Consider the following 20,449-nt stretch of genomic DNA (forward strand, 5'->3'; position numbering starts at 1 on the left):
GCGCGCCGCCGGCATTCTTCTGCACAATAAAGCAAGAACAGACTAGGCAACAATCGAGCGAGCGATGATTTGCTACCTCTTTGCGTTTCTCAAAGTTTTCCCGGCAATCTGAGCTGTACCGATGGCGATCGCTGCGCATGCTCTGCCACTTCGAGGAGGCCGAAAGGCACGCGACAATGGCGAATGCGGACGTTTTCCTTGTTTTTTGCGACGTGGGCTCCGTAGTACGGATAATGGGCCTGGCCCGTGTCGCCAACACAGGTGGACACCGACAGTAGTGATCGGTCGTCAAAAAGCTCGGTTGGCTCGTCAAGTTCGAGCGGCGGCCATTTTGAACGGCAGACAGTCTCCGGCGGGTCGCTCCAAAAATGCACGTCCAACTTCCGCTCGTTGATTTGGAGCGGGTCCCACGGAGCGGACCCTTGCCTCCCCCGCAGATTTGGGAAAGCGCTCTGGATCTATCAGCAGAATTCACCATTAGAGGAGTTGTACAATGTTTGCATATGCTCCGCTGGATTCTGCCCCTCCCCTCCCTCCCTTCTTTCTTTCTTTAATGCAGAATTGCACTCTCGCCCATGCAAACCCCGGTGGAACAAAAAACCGAGTAAAGTGTGCCAAAGTCAAAGAGGGCTGGCCGGCTGCAAAATACCTGTGCCGCGAGCTTCGAGGCGACACAACAAAACTACGACAAAAAAAACCAAAAAGCACGAACAGAAGATGCAGAAAAGATGACTCAGAGATGCTTCAAAAAGACGTTGTCAGCAGCGAAAGTTAAACAAGAAATGGTACAAAATGAGGACCTGGTGACACTGACACAGCATCATGTGCCTGGAAGGCCGAGGCAGGAGTTGGCTGCTTTTGCACTCCTCATAAGACTCAATTCTGCGTATAAAGACTCAACAACTCTAAATAAAGGTGCACATTTTTTTTCTTCTTCTTTTTATGCAGGTTTTGGTACCTTTGTCATTTGACCAGTTTGCCTTTTGCACCAAAGATCATTACAGGGTCCTTAAAGGGACACTGGCAGGGTGTCTATGCTCGCCGAGGTTTTTATTTGTACGTGACACTTGAGAACCCAGCTACCCAGAGCACATTTTGCAGCTCGAAATTCGGTTTCGTTCGGCCCGAAAACTGCCCATCAAGAACTGGCCGGTTTGAGTCGCGCTCACTCTTTTCTCCGTGACCACATGCCGTTTTCTATGGTTTAGACACAACCACTAAATGTTATCAAAGTCATTGGTCATCGAGGGCACAATATTAAGAATAGAAAAGAAATATAATACCCATATTTTTGTGGCTTCTGAAAAGCTGGAAATATGTTAACTAAAACAAAAAAAGTTGCACAGAGAATTGGAAGCATTTATTCTGTGCCTTCACTGCGAATTCTCAACATGGTGTCACATCTTGTATTGTGGGACTCGCGGACTAGACGGCAATGGCAGCGGACGACGGACGTGGCACTTCTACTTTAGAACTGTTGTTCGCGGTACCAATGAATCTGTCTTTCTTCGAAAGAGAAATTTCGGACAAATCAAAAGAATTCGTATTCATCCCGTACGACATCCCCCACCACCAAGCCGACTGCACAAAGACGTTGCCGAGTCAATGCCCCTTCTCGTGGTTGAAGACATCGCTCGCTCAAACGTCGAGCACGAAGTGCGTACTTTAAGTTGAATATGCAGGCGTACGATTCCTTTACTAGGTACAAATGTGGTCAATGCGTGGTTGGTGTGGTGCAGCCCGACCATAGGGAGTGCCTTTGTAGGAGAGAAATCGGCAACAAACCTTCCGACCTAGAGTCGACCGGCTGCATTACTACGAATGAAAGAGTTCCCCCAGCAGTTCAATGGAAAAATGTCTGCTTCACACGCAGCGGACCCAGGTTCAATCCACAGTGGATGCACTGTTTTTTTTTTTTGTTTTTTTTTTCTTGATAGCTGAGTTGTTAAGGGTTAGTTTCCCCAGGATCGTGTCCGTCAGCAGACAAATGGTGACAGTAAACTCCAGACAGGTACCGCCATCTATGATCGACGGCGGCAACTAGACAACCGGCTTGCCGGATCTCTTGTTGCCGCCGTTGCTCATAGATGGCGGCAACCTTTCGAGCCTTTCCACTCTGGCTTGCCGACTTGCAGCCGGCCCGTTGATCTTTCAAAAACTTGTGCACACTCCGCCGCACGATGCCTTTTTCGGACGCAGGACCTGTGAGGCTGCTCTTCACGCAACATCTTGGGGGCATTCTTTTCAGAGCCGGTCACGGGAATTCACCACAGGCACTGGCTACTCATTTCCAACTCTTCAATGTACAAAACAACTCATCTTCAAGTGCAGAACAGCGAGCGGAACAAACATAGCTGCAAAGCAATTGTGCGGCATACGGTTCCCGCAAACACACGTCGCCTGCTGTGTGCAAAAAAAAAAAAAAAAAAAAAAAAAAAAAAAAAAAAAAAACAAGAGAAAAAAAAGAAGCGTACGGTCGGGTGTAGCCACGTGACTTCCGCCCACTCACTCTCTCCTCTCAACTTCTCCGACTTCCGCAAGCGGGTTCCGGTTTCGAGCAGTTGCGTTTTTTGGCTCTATTAAAAATATAAATGATTCTGTAGTAAAATATTAATTGGGTACTCTACTGACCCCACACAAAATCGCCTGGCAAAAAATGAAAAAAAAAAAAAAAAAAGAAAAAGAAAAAAAAGCCAAGAGAAAAAAAAGAAGCGTACGGTCGGGTGTAGCCACGTGACTTCCGCCCACTCTCTCCTCTCAACTTCTCCGACTTCCGCAAGCGGGTTCCGGTTCCGAGCAGTTGCGTTTTTTGGCTCTATTAAAAATATAAATGATTCTGTAGTAAAATATTAATTGGGTACTCTACTGACCCCACACAAAATCGCCTGGCAAAAAATGAAAAAAAAAAAAAAAAAAAAAAAGCCAAGAGAAAAAAAAGAAGCGTACGGTCGGGTGTAGCCACGTGACTTCCGCCCACTCTCTCCTCTCAACTTCTCCGACTTCCGCAAGCGGGTTCCGGTTCCGAGCAGTTGCGTTTTTTGGCTCTATTAAAAATATAAATGATTCTGTAGTAAAATATTAATTGGGTACTCTACTGACCCCACACAAAATCGCCTGGCGAAAAATGAAAAAAAAAAAAAAAAAAAAAAAAGAAAAAAAAGCCAAGAGAAAAAAAAGAAGCGCACGGTCGGGTGTAGCCACGTGACTTCCGCCCACTCTCTCCTCCCAACTTCTCCGACTTCCGCAAGCGGGTTCCGGTTCCGAGCAGTTGCGTTTTTTGGCTCTATTAAAAATATAAATGATTCTGTAGTAAAATATTAATTGGGTACTCTACTGACCCCACACAAAATCGCCTGGCAAAAAAATGGAAAAAAAAAAAAAATTGAGGGGGCTGTTTTTGGAAGGACAGGGGCCAGTGGTGGCTAAGTAGCAAGGTACCTTGTCCTGCAGGGTGTACCACTTGGAAGGCAGCACGGGCTCCTGGGGAAAGTCCTTGAGCAGGAAGCTCGTCGTCTTGGTCATGACCAGCCCCAGGGCCAGGTCGCACACCGCATACAGTTTCTGCACAAGGGGAGTCGCTTGGCATCCACGCACCACCCTCATATGGGGCGCCTCTTTTTATGCTTTCGCGAAAAGCACACTGATGCGGCCTGTGTAGGTGAGCGATACATCTTGGGGGGACATAATATGGGGTGCTAGTCGTCACGTCCAGTCCAATTGTTAACTAAAATGTCTTAAATAACTTTTGAATTAGTAAAAATAAAATATGGTTCCAAGAAAACCTTAGCATCGGTAATTTTTAGAAAGGTTCCAGGTGCTTGGGAAGCACAGTAGTGCACTAAAGTTATCGTTCGCACCAATAGCCTCGCTCCTGCTGTACGAGCAATAACTTTAGAGCTCTAACGTGCTTCCCACGTGCTCTCACCAAAATTTACAGATTTTTGGAGACACTTGGCAAGTTTCTAATTGGAACCATACATTTCTTTTCACTAATTAAAAAAAAATGAGGGACATTTAAAATTTCCCGTAATGCCAAATTAGAGTGCAGTTCTTGAGGAAGAGGGAATGGTACGGAGAGAATGTAACATCAATCGTGAAGGTCGCGACTTTCACGATTCGAGCTTACGACCTTTAGGAGTGACCTTCGTGACGTCACGTGCAACGTCATTATGGGAAACGTCCCATAATGCAACGCGCAATTACCCCGCTTAAGCCAGAAACAGGAGCCTAAGAGTCTAAAAGTTAATGAACCTCTTTCAGTTAATTAGCCAGCCTCTTGCGACGATTCGCCCCTCATATTACGCCCCCTTGGACGTACAACTCCCCCGCACAGACCGCATTGCCGTAAAATATCGGAGAAGCGCCCAGCCCCCTTTCACTGAAAACAAGGTCAATTTATAGCCCTTTTCAAGTTTTGCACACTGTTCATACACAGTGTGAAGTAGTTTTTATAGATATGGTTGTCGGAGGAAAATGTGATGCTTTTGGTGTTTGAAACGTCTTGATAAGATGACATATATCTAATCTAAAATTCTCCTACATATATCTTAATTCTCGAAATAAAGAGGGAAATTAGTAATGACCTTTTTCCTACGGTTCTGGAGGTGAAAACGGGTATAGACACAAGGTCCTGTCAAATCATTAAAAACCAAGGTGGCAGCCAATAAAAAGCTTTGCAGGCAAGGTATCCCCCGTATCCCCCACCATCACTGCTAGCGGTCTCGTGGTTGCCGCAACGGCTATTTTCGGCTGGAGGGCGTGGGAGTTTAACGTAGGATTTGTACAATTCCCAAATTTAGGAAACATTAATAGTGGGCACTTGTACGAAGTGGGCACTTGTATGAAGTGGGCACTTGTATGAAGTGGGCACTTGTACGAAGTGGGCACTTTCAAGGTATTTTACGATAGTGGAACTTTCGTGGTTTTTGTTTAACAAATCTGTAAAGCCTCAAAATTTATCGCAAATCGTTAGGCAATTGTGTTGCATACGTGAAATGTTCTAGCAACACAGACATGTAGCGATACTCCGAGTTTCCAGACGCCTACGTTCACGGCACTCCTCATCAGATAGATAGTTCAATGGTGGCGCTAGAAATTTCCGCCCTCCCCAACTGGCGTCCGGAGGCCCTGCCGGCCAAGGTCTCCGCTCACCAGCTGCGCCGCCTTGTCTTCGGGACACTGGTTGTCCCTCGTCTGCTTGATGTTCTCGATGAGTCGCTTGAAGAAGCTGAAGCTGTAGCCCTCGTTCTTGGTGATGAGCGGCTCCATCAGGAACCACAGGCACCTGGGGGAAATGCAGGTGCCTTGGAGGGGGATTGCCCGAGAAGACGCTTCCTCATTTACGATCCTACCACCTGCACTCGACCATGCCGTCGCCCAACACGATCCCGGCAGTGGTGTGGCAATGGAGAAGGTCGCGGAAGACGGCCGTTCGGCTGCAAGTTGTTCTCTCCGGCGCGACGTTTCTCAAATGCTTCAGCAGCCACACTCGCTTCTCTCCTTTACCGCAACCTACTGTCGGAATTGTAACGTCCAATGGCACGACACGTTGGCTCTTTTAACGTACGCACCAGTCGAGAATGCGTTCAGGGTACTGGACTAAGGGTGATCGGCTTAATGCAATGGTTCGCTTGCCCAGCAATGCTACCCTGGTAGCCCATCTCTTGGCAGCTAATAATGTGACGGTCCATCTATTTTAACGTAAACATTTTTGACAGAAGTCTGTCTGGTTAGGAAGATATTGACAGAGTTTTTGCGGACTCTAACCAAAGTTTTATTTAAAAACACATAAACCCGACGTTTCGGGACCCGCTCGGTCCCTTGGTCACGGGTGACTGTAGGTGGGGGCGCGGTGGGGAAGGTTGCCCAGGTGGTTGGCCTTGCTGAGGCTTAACCCAGAGGGCGCGGGGGAGGGGGCGCGGTGTGAAAGGTTTGCCCGGGCGTTTGACCTTGCTAAGGTTTACCCCAGAGGGCGCGAAGTCCAGACACGTACGCGCTCGGGAGAGTGCCCTTGGACCGGTTCACGTTCTTACTCGTTGTTTGGATAAACCAGGACTCTAGATGAAGGCTACCAATGTCCCTCGGTGGCCACCGAGGGACATTGGAGGAAACGCCTTCATCTAGAGTCCTGGTTTATCCAAACAACGAGTAAGAACGTGAACCGGTCCAAGGGCACTCTCCCGAGCGCGTACGTGTCTGGACTTCGCGCCCTCTGGGGTAAACCTTAGCAAGGTCAAACGCCCGGGCAAACCTTTCACACCGCGCCCCCTCCCCCGCGCCCTCTGGGTTAAGCCTCAGCAAGGCCAACCACCTGGGCAACCTTCCCCACCGCGCCCCCACCTACAGTCACCCGTGACCAAGGGACCGAGCGGGTCCCGAAACGTCGGGTTTATGTGTTTTTAAATAAAACTTTGGTTAGAGTCCGCAAAAACTCTGTCAATATCTTCCTAACCAGACAGACTTCTGTCAAAAATGTTTACGTTAAAATCTCTATGCGATGACTACGGTCCGGACGCGGTGAAGCTTGCAAAGAGGTTTGTGCACGCCAATCGCACGACCGCCAATTTCAAGACCCACCTTACTTTTAACAAGACCTGCAAGGAGCTCAACCTGATTCCCAAGAGCCTGCGGCTGAAGCGCCTGGTGAGCTCATCCGAGGGGCACAGGGTCATCGATCAAGCGGAACGCCGTCTTCTCGACGCCCGCATCCGTGAGTGCCGAGAGAACGTCAAAAGAAGGGAACTGGACCTTTTCTTCTTGCGAAGACAGCTGGAATTCAAGATACCGGAGGCCTTCCACGCCCTTGATGATTTCGCCCGGTCCACGGCTATCACCGCTACGCAGGAAAGAACTTACGAACATCAGAAGAAGATCGCGGCTCTCCGGCAGAAATCGTCACCTAGCGTCTGCCGGAGTAACAGCAACTTCGTAAGGAACTTGTCTTCAAGGGTGCTCTCGCCGACAGAAACATCCGTGCTGGCAAAAGGACACGGGTTCAACATCCCAAGTAAGCCTCCAATTCCCGCCATGGCGGCCGCCATTGAAGACGGCATTCGTAAACTGGACCCATCTCTGCAAGAAGAGGTTCGGCTCAAGGCTATCGGGGCTATCGCACAGGTGCGCCGTCGCCAGAAAAACATTTCGTCCGCCGAACACCGCGCCCTTCGTAGCCTGAAGGAAGACGACGCCATCGTGGTTCTGCCCGCAGACAAAGGCAACGCAACGGCGGTCCTGGACAAGAGCTCCTACATCCGCAAGGTGACGGATATGCTCTCCACGTCGGCGTACGCGCCCCTACAAAAAGACCCCACCGGCAAGATCCAGAATACCATAAACAGGGCCCTGTCTATCATTTTCAAAGAGCACCCGGATTCACGCAGCCTTTATCTTAGGTTAATTTGTCGCAACGGGTCCGCTCCCGCTTTGTACGGTCTACCAAAAAATCCACAAGCCCGAGGTCCCCCTCCGCCCCATTGTGGACTTCACTACTTCCCCACTACGTGCAGTTTCGGCGTACCTGCACCAGCTCATCTCCCCCCTTACTGGCACCACGGACACATACTTGCGAGATTCGAGTCACTTCATCGATCTCGTCAAAGGACTAAAGGTGAACGCCGACGAATCTCTGGTTTCCTTTGACGTCGTGTCACTCTTCACGAGTGTGCCGGTGCCCCTGGCACTTTCTGTGGCCAGGACGGCCCTTTCCGCCGATTCCGGGTTAGCAGAACGAACCTGTCTGTCCGTGGACGAAATCTGCCGCCTTCTGGAGCTGTGTCTCTCGAGCACATACTTCTCGTTCAATGGACGCTTCTACAAGCAAACGAGTGGAACTGCCATGGGAGCTGCGATCTCCGTTACCATGGCCAACCTCACGATGGAGTACATCGAACAAAAAGCTCTTTCTTGCTTTAATCCAAAGCCCAAGACCTTCCTCCGGTATGTGGATGATTGTTTCTGCATCGTCGAAGCCAGTGAGGTTGAGCGCCTGTGCCAGTGTTTGAACTCCGTTGAACCGTCGATTCAGTTCACGGTGGAGCGAGAGACGGACGGCGTGCTCCCGTTTCTGGATGTGAGCGTCAGGAGAGCTTCTGACGCGCTCAACTTCGCGGTACACCGGAAACCTACGCACACCGGTAGATACCTGGACTTCGAGTCGTATCACCCCACATCGCACAAGGCCTCAGTGGTCAGCGCCCTTTTCCGACGGGCGCTGTCCGTGTGTTCTACGGAGGAGGCCCTACGAGAAGAAGTTAAGAAGATCAAAGCTGATCTAGTTAACAATGGTTACCCAAAGCGGTTCATTAACGACATCTACAAACGCCTACGCCGCCCCCCTGTGACTCCGACCTCGAGACCGTCTAATCGGATCTGTCTCCCTTATGTGAAAAATGTGAGTGAGACCGTCGGACGCGTCCTTCGGAAACACGGCATCGCCGTCTCCCACAAGCCCGTGTCTACCATCCGTCGGCGGCTTCCTCTCCCCAAAGACAGACCAGGAAGGGAAAGGGCTCAAGGCCTCGTGTACCGCGTGCCGTGCGCGGATTGCCCGGTCGCTTATGTGGGGGAAACAAAAAACTTCCCGGATCGTATTCGACGACACAAATACGACGTGAGAAAGAAAGATATTGAGGCCAGCGCCCTGGCAGAGCACGAGCAAAAAACGGGGCACTCTTTCTCCCTCGACGAGACTCAGATCGTGGCCACCGAGGGACATTGGAGGAAACGCCTTCATCTAGAGTCCTGGTTTATCCAAACAACGAGTAAGAACGTGAACCGGTCCAAGGGCACTCTCCCGAGCGCGTACGTGTCTGGACTTCGCGCCCTCTGGGGTAAACCTTAGCAAGGTCAAACGCCCGGGCAAACCTTTCACACCGCGCCCCCTCCCCCGCGCCCTCTGGGTTAAGCCTCAGCAAGGCCAACCACCTGGGCAACCTTCCCCACCGCGCCCCCACCTACAGTCACCCGTGACCAAGGGACCGAGCGGGTCCCGAAACGTCGGGTTTATGTGTTTTTAAATAAAACTTTGGTTAGAGTCCGCAAAAACTCTGTCCATCTATTTTGCGTGGCAGCACAAGGAATCAATCCTGGTTGGTCGGTCCCTTCGTTGGTCTACGATCAGCCTCCAATGTGCCTTATGGCAAACGTGCACACCCAATTCACGTCCCAGCAGCTCTTCCACTGAGGGACACCGAGACATTGAATATGGCAATGCTATCAGTATTATCCCTAATGGTGCTACCACTCCCGACGACCGCCGCAACTACAAACACCTCCGTGAGGGCTGGGGGTACCCCCGGACGACACGAGCTGCAAAATTCAGGCTGGTCTTTTGCCATGCCTGCGATGCCGTTCCCTTTCAAAAAGTTCCAAGACCGAGTCCTCTGCCAACACTTTTTCGAGAAGCGGCATGTCCTAAGCGTGGAGGGCTGTTGTACCTCCTTTGTCCGAAATACCACTGCTGCTGCTGCTCTCGGTGGTTCTGCAGATGATGCCATGCTACTTCCATTACCTGGTCTGGAGTCTGAGTTGTGGCAAAGATTTTCCTAGGGGCAAATCAAAGTGGGCTGCAGATGCTAGGAGTCGACCGATTGGGTCACTCGGAGCACCTAAAGAATGGACGTACGTTTGGGGAAGCCGACATGCAGATTTCGTTGGATGCGTCTACACTTTCGCAAAACCCCACGGACCCCTCAATAAGATGGACGATTGCAAATGCTATTTATACTTGCTGCTTAGGGCTCGTATTATTTCGGATGAATCGAAACTCCCCGTAAGAGGTGCTACAACTGCTCTTTAATTTTTTTCATGTTTTTTAAAAACTTTTGCTAGCATCAGTGCCCCTCACAGTGACAAAAACTATGTACTAGGACGAAAAGCACCACCATTTCCAGACCACTGGGTTGTTTCTCTAAGGAAAGTGGTACTCACTCCTTGACTTGGACGAGTGCCGGCACGTCGTCATACTTGGTCAGGCAGGGGTCGTGCGCCAGTAGGTGGATCGTGTAGGGGAGCACAAAGTCCGGATGGACCGTGAACAGCTTCCCTGGGTTGGGGAGACCGGGCTTACACTAGCGCCACCGTGCTGGCTCCATGCGAAGCCAAGGAGCCCACGCAACTCTTCCCCCAAGAAGTGTTTTATTTTTGGTGCCAAATATACTCCCCTCTGAGTTTGGCAGACTGAGTGTCCTCTTTGGAAGATACGCTGAAACTGTTTTACAATCGTGATAACGAGGTCAAAATAAATGAATTCACAATTACCAAGCATGAAACAATTTTTTTTTTTTCCAATGAAATGCGACAGTTTCAGGGTTCATTTAATTGCACCATTAAATAAAGTCAGATTTGATTATCGGTGACAGTTTCAACGACCATTTGTTACCATAACTGCCAGCGATAGTTTTGTGGCCCCTTTAAGGGCCTACAAAACAATCGTAAACTCTTCGTTTGGAAAGAATACAACGGGAAAGTCAGAATAATGTTACACAGCTTCAGGCCACCTGAAACAGAACCGTTAAATGAACCATCCAATAGACAAGTCTGCGCCAACGCCTGTCCCCCATTGCTTGCTCACATGCTCCGAGCATGTATTGGACACGAGGGTGACGTCGGCGTTCGGCGTCAACTCGTGTTGATGAGGAGTGCCGACGTCACCGTTCGGCGGGAACTCGGAGACAATCGCACGCTTTGTGAGCGAGCAATGGCGACCGAACAATGTTGCTCGATGAACTTTTGAAAAGGGTCTATTAGATCAGGAGTCCAAGGTCCCTCCAGCGGAACAATAATTCCAACAGTCTGAAAAGGACAATGTGGGGAAAAAAGGTACCCCTTTCCCACATCATTACGGCAAAGGTAGTTCACGGTGATACTACACAGATGACCTTGCTACCAATTTTGTGCACCATGGCACCCCCGATAGAGAGCCCTGCCAAAACCAGCGCTCCAGCGAAAATGAAATGCTTAGTTCCCATCCCTCTTAAACGTATGCTTGTCCCTTTTCTCCTTCCCTTCAATATACCAGCATACGTGCAAGGGGAGGACTGAAAGGCACAGAGGTTCGTCCATGGCTCTAGCAGGGGACCAGGCCGACACACTCAATGCCAGCCCAGTGTCCCGCAAAAATATAACCGACGCGTGCATTGCCATACGTGCGAGCACGCTCCATCTGCACCTAAACGTAGTTCCCATCAAAGGTGCTAAGGTGGACCCATCGACCGCCTTCCTATCGTCACCTGACAGCTCTCTATGTGCACGAGCGGGAGCGTGTCCATGTGGCGAAAGATAGACGTACAGCCGATCCAACGAGAGTACACTGCACTGTCAGCCTAGGGGTGATTGGAGTGATGTTAACGAGGCCCCGCCCTAGTGCTGGGTTGTCACCCACTCAAGGCCAGTACGGGGCCCAGATTGCACGCAAGGGCTGCGTAGGTGTTCGGACCTCACTACGCATGCGGTGTCGTTCCGTTACAGGAAATGCGTTACCAGCAACTGCTAGGAGCCAGCGCTACGAGTACGGTTCCCCGTTTTTGGTAAATACTGAGAAACCCTGAAAATAAGCCCTCAAGCCAATTTTACCTCAAAAAAAAAAAAAAAAAAAAAAAAAAAAACCCTTGATAAGGACTTTTTTTTTTTTTTTTTTTGAGAAACATCTTAGCTTTTCTGATAAAAACCTTTAATTACCATTTTATTTTCCATTTCCCTCTAATACAGCCAAACTGAACTCTCCGCGAAGCTACTTTTTCCTTCGGAAACCAGACCCCTTATCTTGATTCCTTCTTCTATTGGTACCGGACTGTATGTACCGGACTGGACATACCCAACTCGAGGTTACAAAATTCCCCGCCTGTGTTCAGTTCCTTCGACGCGAGGCCCGACAAACTTTAATTTCTCGCCCGAAGAATATAAACCCCCCAGAAAACTAAACCCCAAAAGTGTTGCACCCCAACTGTAACCCGTGAAAAGAAATGAGTCCAGACTCACGGTTGCTGATGGTGTGCTGCTTGAGGAAGTCCCGTCGCTTGTTGATGCAGGACTGGAGCCACTGCTTGAGCTGTGCCCGCAGGGGCCGCTTCTTCTCCACCCCGGCCAGGGCAAACATGGCCATGAACTGCAGGGGCAGCCGCATGGCCAGCAGGTGCTTGTGCAGCTTGCAGCCAAACTTCTCCCGCACCTCCGCACACTCGTCCTGGTTTGTCACGCACAGTCGGCGTGTTTGCAGTTGCAGCCCCACCCAACAAGAGGGGACGGCATTCGGAATTTGCCGCCGAGAAGGTCGGAGTTGAGGAAGCAGACGGGTGGTCGGCAACCATTGCAGATGTTACGTTGTTCGCCGTCAGTTGGGGGCGTCGTCGTCCAAGGTCCCGACATGATTTGAGCGGGAGACAACGGAACCGCGAACGAATCGGATGCCGGAATCATGAGGCGTCGGTTGCGGTGAATTCCAAGCCGTTCGGGGCCGCACCAGAAGTAACCGTTCCAACGTAGACCCAAAAAAGTGGAAAGAAAAAAAAAAAAGAAGAAAGCAATCATTTAGAAATGAGAAACCAACAAAATAATATTGTTCTAAAATAGCGATAGACTTATTGCTGATTACCCAGGCATCAATGAGAATGCTGGGAATGTAAGTCCATACACCGCACGTGCTGGCGTCTGCAGCACTAACTGTTCTAAAGCGAAAGCCCAAAAACGAGTGGCCTCCTGAACGTGCGTTCCCCAACGCCTTGTTTCGGTTATTTACTCGGAATATTTTATACGGGAAGGCGGCGAGTGCAGTGCATAGACCTACACTCCAAGCATTATCCTCGATGCCTGGGTAATTTAGCGAGAAGTCATTTTGGGTCAGTTGGTTCACGACCGGCTAAAGAAGCACCAAAAAATATGCCTAGACGAGAAAGAGGATGACACGGGGCACACTCGTCGTTAACGCTTATTGAAAAACCAATCGCTTATATAGCCGTCGCAAAATGCAGTTGCAACTATTGCCGGTGTAGCCACCGTTCCAAGGAAGCACGTTCCTTTGCCGATAAGAAAATTGATGCATCGCTGTTTCGGCATGCAAACTACCAATGTATTGATGAGAGTGCACGATATGGCCACTGGGTAAGTAATGACCCCCCTTCAAAGGCTAGCTCACAAAGTATGCTTTTTGGTCAAGCTGAAAGTCCTAGCCTCTTCTCTCCCCCATTGGTCGCGTAGACCTCTTTTGTGGCAGCCACTCGTTAACGTTTCATCCCGACTGGACGATAAGGATGATTTACTCTAGTACATGTTGCCGTCGAGGGAACAAATGAGGGCGAGGAAAAAATCCAAGTGAAAACCAAAGTTTGAGACACACGGGAAATGTGTTACTTCAGTGGCCCACTAATACGACAGATTGTTCCAAATATTTAAAAGAAAAAGGCTCTGGATAGCTAAGCAGGGCTGGTACAATGAGTAGCAAAAATCATAGCTTTCGCGGCAAGCTCGTAGCGTGTAAGTGTCCCAAATACATCATAAAATGTGAGGAAAAAATCTTTTATTATTTCATTACTTCGACTGAAACGCCCGCTCGATGAGTTCTACCCATAAGAGCCAGTAGACACGCACTGCCTCCGAACTGCCATTCCGTATGCCACATCTTTTGAACTCGAGAACTACCAGTGTAATCCTGAACTGATAGTACTTCCCTAAAGTCAGTAAAAACTCCCCCCCCCCCCCCCAAAAAAAAAGTGCCTCGAATCAAACTTTTACGAAGATTTCATAGCCGCAGCTGACTTCTGATGTCGTGAATTGTTGTCCTATAAGTACCCGGCAAAGATTTGCATCACTCAATTACAAAGAAACAGAAGCACAACGGAGGATACGACATTGGAGAGCAGGAAGAGCAAACCCGAGGAGATAAAACCCACCTGCATGACCAGGGCCAGCTTCTGGAACTGCTCGTGAGAGAGCACGTCGGCGTATGTTGGACAGCAGCATATTTTGAGCATGCAAGCCGCCGCCGCATAACGCAGCCACGCCTTTTCCATGGACCTGCAACGAGGTGGGCCCTCCTTCGAATAGGCAGGGAGGGCAAATACGCCCACGACCCAGAACGTACCACATGCAATAGCACAGCCTCGCAGACCCCCTCACAATGTGCCGCCAGAGCTACATGGGCCCAAAACGAACTGCATTTATTTGCGTAGACGCCGCCCCTGCTTATGAAGGAAGCCCGCATGCCTTTCTTTTCAGAACTCACGTTGCCGAGGTCGAAAAACCAACCGTATTCTTTTGCACACATTCCAAGCCCGTACAAAAAGGAGGCCCGGACGCCTACGTTCTCCCAAAGTGTGCTGCCGAAACTGAAAACTGAGCCTGTTGCTCGGCGTGCACTCTGCCCATGTAGTCTACCCTGCCGAAGCGGCCCGTCACATTTTACGGCATTCGGCTGGGACCCAAGCTCAGTCGGTAGGATCGCCAACACGGCACCCACGTTCAATTTGTGCCGGCTTTCCGGTGGGGGCCCCCGTAACAAATCCGACACTCCAGCCTCGCCGTCCACTCCGTTCACCCCCAAGCAGAAAGTGGAAGCAGACCTGCCTGCCAGACCAGCGATGCATCGTGCCCACACCCACAAGCAGAGCGCGGGGTCAGTCGGCTCAGGGGTGAAGGGAGTGGAGAGACTTCGCAACTGTTGCATTCGCCACCGCTTTCGCGATATTTCGAAGAAGTTTCCACTACTGGCGAAGCTACGCTGTATTTGGCAAGAGGCCGAGCCGAAAGCGCGAAACCAGCCTGTGAGGCGGAAAGAACTCACGAAACATGTTCCTTCTCCATCAGGTCGCCCCTGTGGGTGATGACGGTGACCAGCAGGCGCAGGGTGGAGCTGGCCGAGGAGGAGGCCGTCTTGAGCCCCACCAGCCAGCGCACCATCAGCTTCATGCCCTCCACCTTCACCTTCGTCTCCTCGGGCAGAGCCTCAAACTCGCACCAGGGCGTGTCCGAGAGCCGAGGCTCCTCCTGCGAGGGCGACCCGCTCTCACCCAACCCGCCCTTTCCCGGCCGTGGGAAGGCCGCAGCAACGCAAAATGTATGTACCCGTCCGGAAAACCTCGAGACCCCAAACTGTTTTGGCAAGCGATAATCTACGGACAGTTTTACGGGGTATGGTGAGCTCACCAACGCCCCATTTACCTTTAAGAACGGCGATGGTGTCAAGGTAGACGTTCCCCTCACTCGATCCAAGTAAGTACATAACGAGTTTCAATCTATTGTAAGAGTTGTTGATAACTGTAGCACCGAACCAATTTATAAGATGTTGGAGGGTTAGAAGAGAACCGGGTACTTTCTGGCTGACTGCTCTGTTCTTTTCTACAAATTGCTTTTTCTGATAACATGCAACTAAGTGCACATCCTCCTATAAAATTTTTTTTAAAAAGCATCGTGCTCGCGGGATGGGCGACCTTAGGGAAGCCAGAGCAAAATTTTATTGAAATTTAGCGACAAGCGCCGGTACACCAGGTACACAAAAACCACGCGAAACAGGAACTGACGACGCAGATTGCTGACGTGGCCAATTCCCACTCCACGGTGCGATAGGCACGCAAGAACCAACTACAAACTGGGGTGTCGCACAAACTGATATTGCACGCGCAGATCGCAGACAGTGCGGAAACCTGGTACTAACTCTTGTTTTTTGGAAACAGCTATAGTGACGGCAGATCGGGGCAAAAAGAAATCGGGAATCAGCAGCGAACTCGCACGTCACGGGAACGGATACTGCGGGTCATGGATGCGGCAGATTTGGTCATCACAGTGCTACAAACACGAGGAAACCCGCTGCAAACACACCTGTCACACATGCCGGTACCGCCGATTGTGCGGTTCGCGCAATTCCTGTCAGGCATAGCGCGATCGATATCTGGTGGCAAATGGGGGGTGGGCAATGTTTCGGAATTTTTACGTTATGGAGACTCAGCCCAAGGAAATGGGAGGGGCGACCGATCTTTCGGGATGCATGCGTTCGCTTGGGAGTTTAGGGTAATATTTCTTTTCCCCGAGTTGCCCGCATCGTATACTCCATTGTAATCACGTTTCTTTTCTGTTTTCAAAGGTAACTATGCTCAATTTCTGCTGGGTCTAAAGAGGAAGTAACATGTTCTGCCCATTAAAGAAGAAAAAGGAGAAAGAGAGAGATTACCCGGTCCATCATGAGCAGGTCCTTGACGACCACCTTGGACACGATGCTCTTGATCTGGCCCCCAAACAGGTCCGGGCAGAGCAGCGAGATGTGGCCCATGGACACCAGGGCCGTGCGGAAGTACTGGCTCTCCAGGGTGAAGTGCTGCTTCAGGTGCTGCACCCACGTCCACATCGCCCCCGTCGTCACAATGGGCGCCAAAGCCCGTTTCGACTCCATGGAAAGCTCCAATTCGAGCCAAGGGGGAATAGCACAAAATATTGAAAATGCGCCTGTACCACAGTAAGCAGCCACCCGCTAGTCGCAAAACGCTAGGAAATCAAGCAGAGCATACCGGGTGCCCACCGCAAACTTCCCAACCTGCCTCTAACAGCCACCGACAAGGTCAGACCTCCCCCAGCATCCCACCTTCGAGGACACATGTCATGCTCCTCGAGTGCACAGCCAAAGCCCTGTGGAGGGCACAGAGTGCACGCTTGAGGCGGGTTGTTCTCGCTCCATCCTCGACTGTTGTTCTCGCTCTCTCAGTGACTACCACTCTCGCCGTCGGTGAAGGCCGTTCCTATTTTGTCAGACGATACCATTCTTGCGCCGTCAGTGACTGTCAATCTCACTCTGTCGATGACTACCACTTGCTGTCAGCGAATGTTGTTCTTGCTCTGTCAGTACATGCCATTCTTACTCCGTCAGTGGCTACCATTCTCGCTTTATTAGCGACTATAGGGGGTATTCACAGGACCCCATCAGGAGGGCGATGTTTAGGGCACGTGCTCGGAACGAGTTCGCATTCATAGCCTGCAAAGACCGGCAATCTCGATGGTGCAGAATGCCCGTTGCAAAAGAAATGCACACTGTTATGGTAGACGGTGAATACTCGCTATACCTAACCAAAAAAACCCCTGTCAGCCGCTCCTCCGAGCGCGCCAGTGCAAAGCGGCAAAGATTGGACCTGCGTGCTAGTTTGAATTAACGAGATTCCATCAAAAGTAACGAAGGGAGGGTGACGTACGTCTATGACTTGTCCGAAGACGCGCTCCTTGTTGCTCACGATGACGTTTAGGCAGGCCACGGCGAACTTGGCCTGCTTGACCGACCCGTTCTCCACGAAGTTCTGCACCACGGGAAGAAGCCGCCTGCAAGACGGGGGATAGGGCCTCGGTGTTTGTCCGACCCCGTCGCTCTGCAAGGGCTCGGAATTGCGCGCCGATGCCAGGCTGCCCGTAACGAGTCTTTGGCCGGTTAGCGTCCCGTTCCACCCGCGCACCGAAAGTGGCCCCAACAAAAGGACATCGCCAAGTCGGATGCCGCGATCCCGGCAGTTGGCCGCAAATGTTTCGCCAAAAAATTCTAGAGCCCTTCCACTTCACGTGAAGATGAAGGACCAGCGAAGCCATTATTTTTACGACGTCTAGGGCAATGCCTAGAGGACAATGTCTAGGATGACCTCAAGGACGATTTTTTGGACGACGCCTAGGGTGACCTAAGGGACGACTTCTAGGATGACCTCGAGGGCAATGCCTAGAAATGATAACAAGGGATCAGGACCCCACTATCTAATAATGCCAAGGCTGACTCACGCTTACTGCCCCCTCTTTTCATTTTTATTTATTCGTACTTGCCACGGAGTTTTCCGTCAATATCCGCAAACGCATTTTCCCCCACATCCTAAAGCATAATAGCTTCGCTTTAGAAGAGTGAGCGAGTGTCAACGTCGTCGCTTCGTCCGTCGAGCCGGAAGCTGACCCGCATCCGCGGCACCCACCTCCACCATAATCGCATCACGACGCGAGACCTTTACACCGTCGTCAACCGGAAATCGAGGGGCCCTAGACAAGGATGCGGTGGACGCAGAGATGGGAGAGCGGGGGAAAAAGCTCACTGGGCGACGTTGGGGCAGCGCTGGTCGATCTCCGCCCCGACGAAGCTGAAGATCTGCAGGGTGAGCTCCGCCGCCACGGGGTCGTCCGAGCCCAGGAAGGACAGCAGCTGGTTGTACACATCCTCCCCGACAAAGGCCGCCGGGAACGCAGACGACAGCACCTGTCGTCGGAGGGAGCGGTTTCATGAAGAGCGGAGTAGGTGAGAACGAGAGGGAGGCGCTTCGGTCGTCCCGCCTTCAGAGCGAGCTTCCCGCCTATGATGGCGCTTCAAAGTCTCGTGCACCTCGACCGTTAGAAAGACACGCTCTGCCGTTTTCGTTCTGCCGACTATTGGAAGCAAAAATATTCCAAAAGCCGGGAATCATAATGATCAAAAATTGGAAGCGTATAGCCGAAGCTATACGCTTCCAATTACTCTAATTACTATTGGAAGCGTATAGCGTTCGACTTGAGATACGTAGACTTGCCCGGGCGCAGCGCTAGCTTCTTTTACGCGAGACCCGAGTTGATCGGGGCCGATGATATATATGCGTGCTAATATTCAGCATCTCTCAATAAATAAAAAGCCGACGTAAGTACCCTAGTCCCACCTTAAGCGACACTGAATCAAAACTTAAAACATAGCTCTCACACTCAGAAATAACGACCCTTCTGCCCGCAAGTAAAGCGTTTTCCCAGCGAGAGCACTATTTTAGCAAATCCGAGCCCTCCACCGATGCGACTGGCTTGGTGCATACGAGCAATTGTCATACGTCTAGGCGGGTGCAACGGACTCACGTGCAGCAGCTGGAGGCCCCTGACCGCCGAGCTGGTGACCCCGATCTGGACGTCAATGTCCCCCTGACCCAGCAGGGAGTCCCGCACGTAGGAGAGGATCTGCTTGACCCCCGCGTGGTCCACCATCACGGGCGCCACCCGCTCCAGCATCTGCTTGATGATCACGTAGAAGCTGTTGGTCTGCACGGGGTAGCCCAGGCTCTTCAGCACCTCCTTCTGCAATAAGAACAAGGCCCCGGGGGTTCCCTTTCGGACCTTGCAAACGTCGGTTCCCAGGGGCAACGGGCCAAATACAAACAAACAAATGGCATAACGGCCGCTAAAAGGTCCGGAAAATCTAGCACAAGGTGTGCGTTGTCCAGACTTTCTGTAGCTGTTATACATTAACTGTATGGGGTGAGTAACGGTTCCGGAAAATTATCGGAATAGTCCAGCGCGCCCGAAACTTCGGCGTCCGATATATCGGTCGGCGACTGTCCGAGTCTGCGTCTCTGCTGAGCCAAGCGGCTGGAGTGCACGGGACCTTTTCCTATAGACCAGTGGTTCTCAAATGGGGGTCCACGAAGGCACTCTAGGGGTCCTAGGGGTCCGCAAAGCCCTCCCTCATCAGTCGAGCCTGGCAATAAAAGTTGTCATTTTTCAGATCGAGAAGGAATTTTTCCTCTTTCAAGCGAGTTTTTCGTGTGTCAGATAGAGCAATCTATTTCACACTAGCCCTTAGTTAAATTCATTTTTTATATCATTCTTAATATTTAGCCTATACCTTCCCCCTCCCCTCACCACAAACGGGGTCCTCCAGCATCTCCGCCAATCCACAAGGGGCCCGCGACACATCGACAGTTGAGAACCACTGCTCTAGATTATTGCATCAACTCTATGGCCACGTTGGTAAGGGACCCTCACCACGCTGCGCTCCGCTTCCACGCATGAGGCCCCTCCCTGCAGTATGTTGTTCATGTGGATGCGCAGTCGCTGGTTGCCCTCCAAGATGCTGCAGAGCTTCATGAGGTACTCCTGGGCCTTCACGGAGTCCGGCAGGTTACCTGCATAACACGCGGCCGGCGGTCGGGGTGAGAGCCACACTCGCGCCCCAAGAACAGAGGTGCCTCGGACTGCCCACACCACCGATGTTAAGACTCGTACATGGGGTACATAAAGGTACAGTAGAACCTCCTCGATACGTTCTCGGCCGACACGTTTTCCCGGCTGTTACGTTCAAAAACGCCGGTCCCACTTTACTTCCGTAGAGATACACATTTTAGTTTCCTGCCTGTTAGGTATGTTTGCTTTCCCGCTTGTTACCTCCAAAAGTGTCGGCATCTGCAGTGCACGGGCTGCCACGCTGGCTTGGAAGCGAAGCTGAGGCGAAGCATGCAATGGGGGGGCATGCCCTTCCGTCTCTCCTCGCTGGGCTTTGCCAAGCTGTGCCACAGCTTCCCATCTTGCCGCCTTGGAGCGCTCGGACGGGGAGCGAGGCTGGCGAGGCGCAAACGCTCGTTCTCTCTTTCGTCTGTCCTCTTTCTCTGGCACGAGGTGCACCCGCATGCACGCTGCGCTTCTAGTTTCTGTCCCGTCCTACTGCGTGAACCGTGGTGTTTCCTAGTATGTGCGCGTTGCGCCCATTGACGATGGTCAT

General features: G+C 51.2%; 1 protein-coding gene across 1 annotated transcript in view; it reads right to left on the reverse strand.

Annotated features, from left to right (window-relative positions):
- Positions 1 to 20,449, reverse strand: part of LOC120841875 (sister chromatid cohesion protein PDS5 homolog B) — a 63,191-nt gene that overhangs the window by 11,615 nt on the left and 31,127 nt on the right. The window contains exons 16-26 of the mRNA XM_040212872.3: positions 19,717 to 19,856; positions 18,814 to 19,029; positions 18,036 to 18,196; positions 17,166 to 17,289; positions 16,157 to 16,312; positions 14,774 to 14,976; positions 13,884 to 14,007; positions 11,977 to 12,181; positions 9,928 to 10,042; positions 5,152 to 5,284; positions 3,439 to 3,561 (exon numbers count right to left, since the gene is read on the reverse strand). Coding sequence (XP_040068806.1) covers positions 3,439 to 3,561; positions 5,152 to 5,284; positions 9,928 to 10,042; positions 11,977 to 12,181; positions 13,884 to 14,007; positions 14,774 to 14,976; positions 16,157 to 16,312; positions 17,166 to 17,289; positions 18,036 to 18,196; positions 18,814 to 19,029; positions 19,717 to 19,856 — 1,700 coding nt within the window. The remainder of the gene's footprint in view (positions 1 to 3,438; positions 3,562 to 5,151; positions 5,285 to 9,927; positions 10,043 to 11,976; positions 12,182 to 13,883; positions 14,008 to 14,773; positions 14,977 to 16,156; positions 16,313 to 17,165; positions 17,290 to 18,035; positions 18,197 to 18,813; positions 19,030 to 19,716; positions 19,857 to 20,449) is intronic.

Source organism: Ixodes scapularis, unplaced genomic scaffold (assembly GCF_016920785.2).
Source record: "Ixodes scapularis isolate PalLabHiFi unplaced genomic scaffold, ASM1692078v2 PGA_scaffold13__105_contigs__length_92229423, whole genome shotgun sequence".
Classification (NCBI taxonomy): Eukaryota; Metazoa; Arthropoda; class Arachnida; order Ixodida; family Ixodidae; genus Ixodes; species Ixodes scapularis.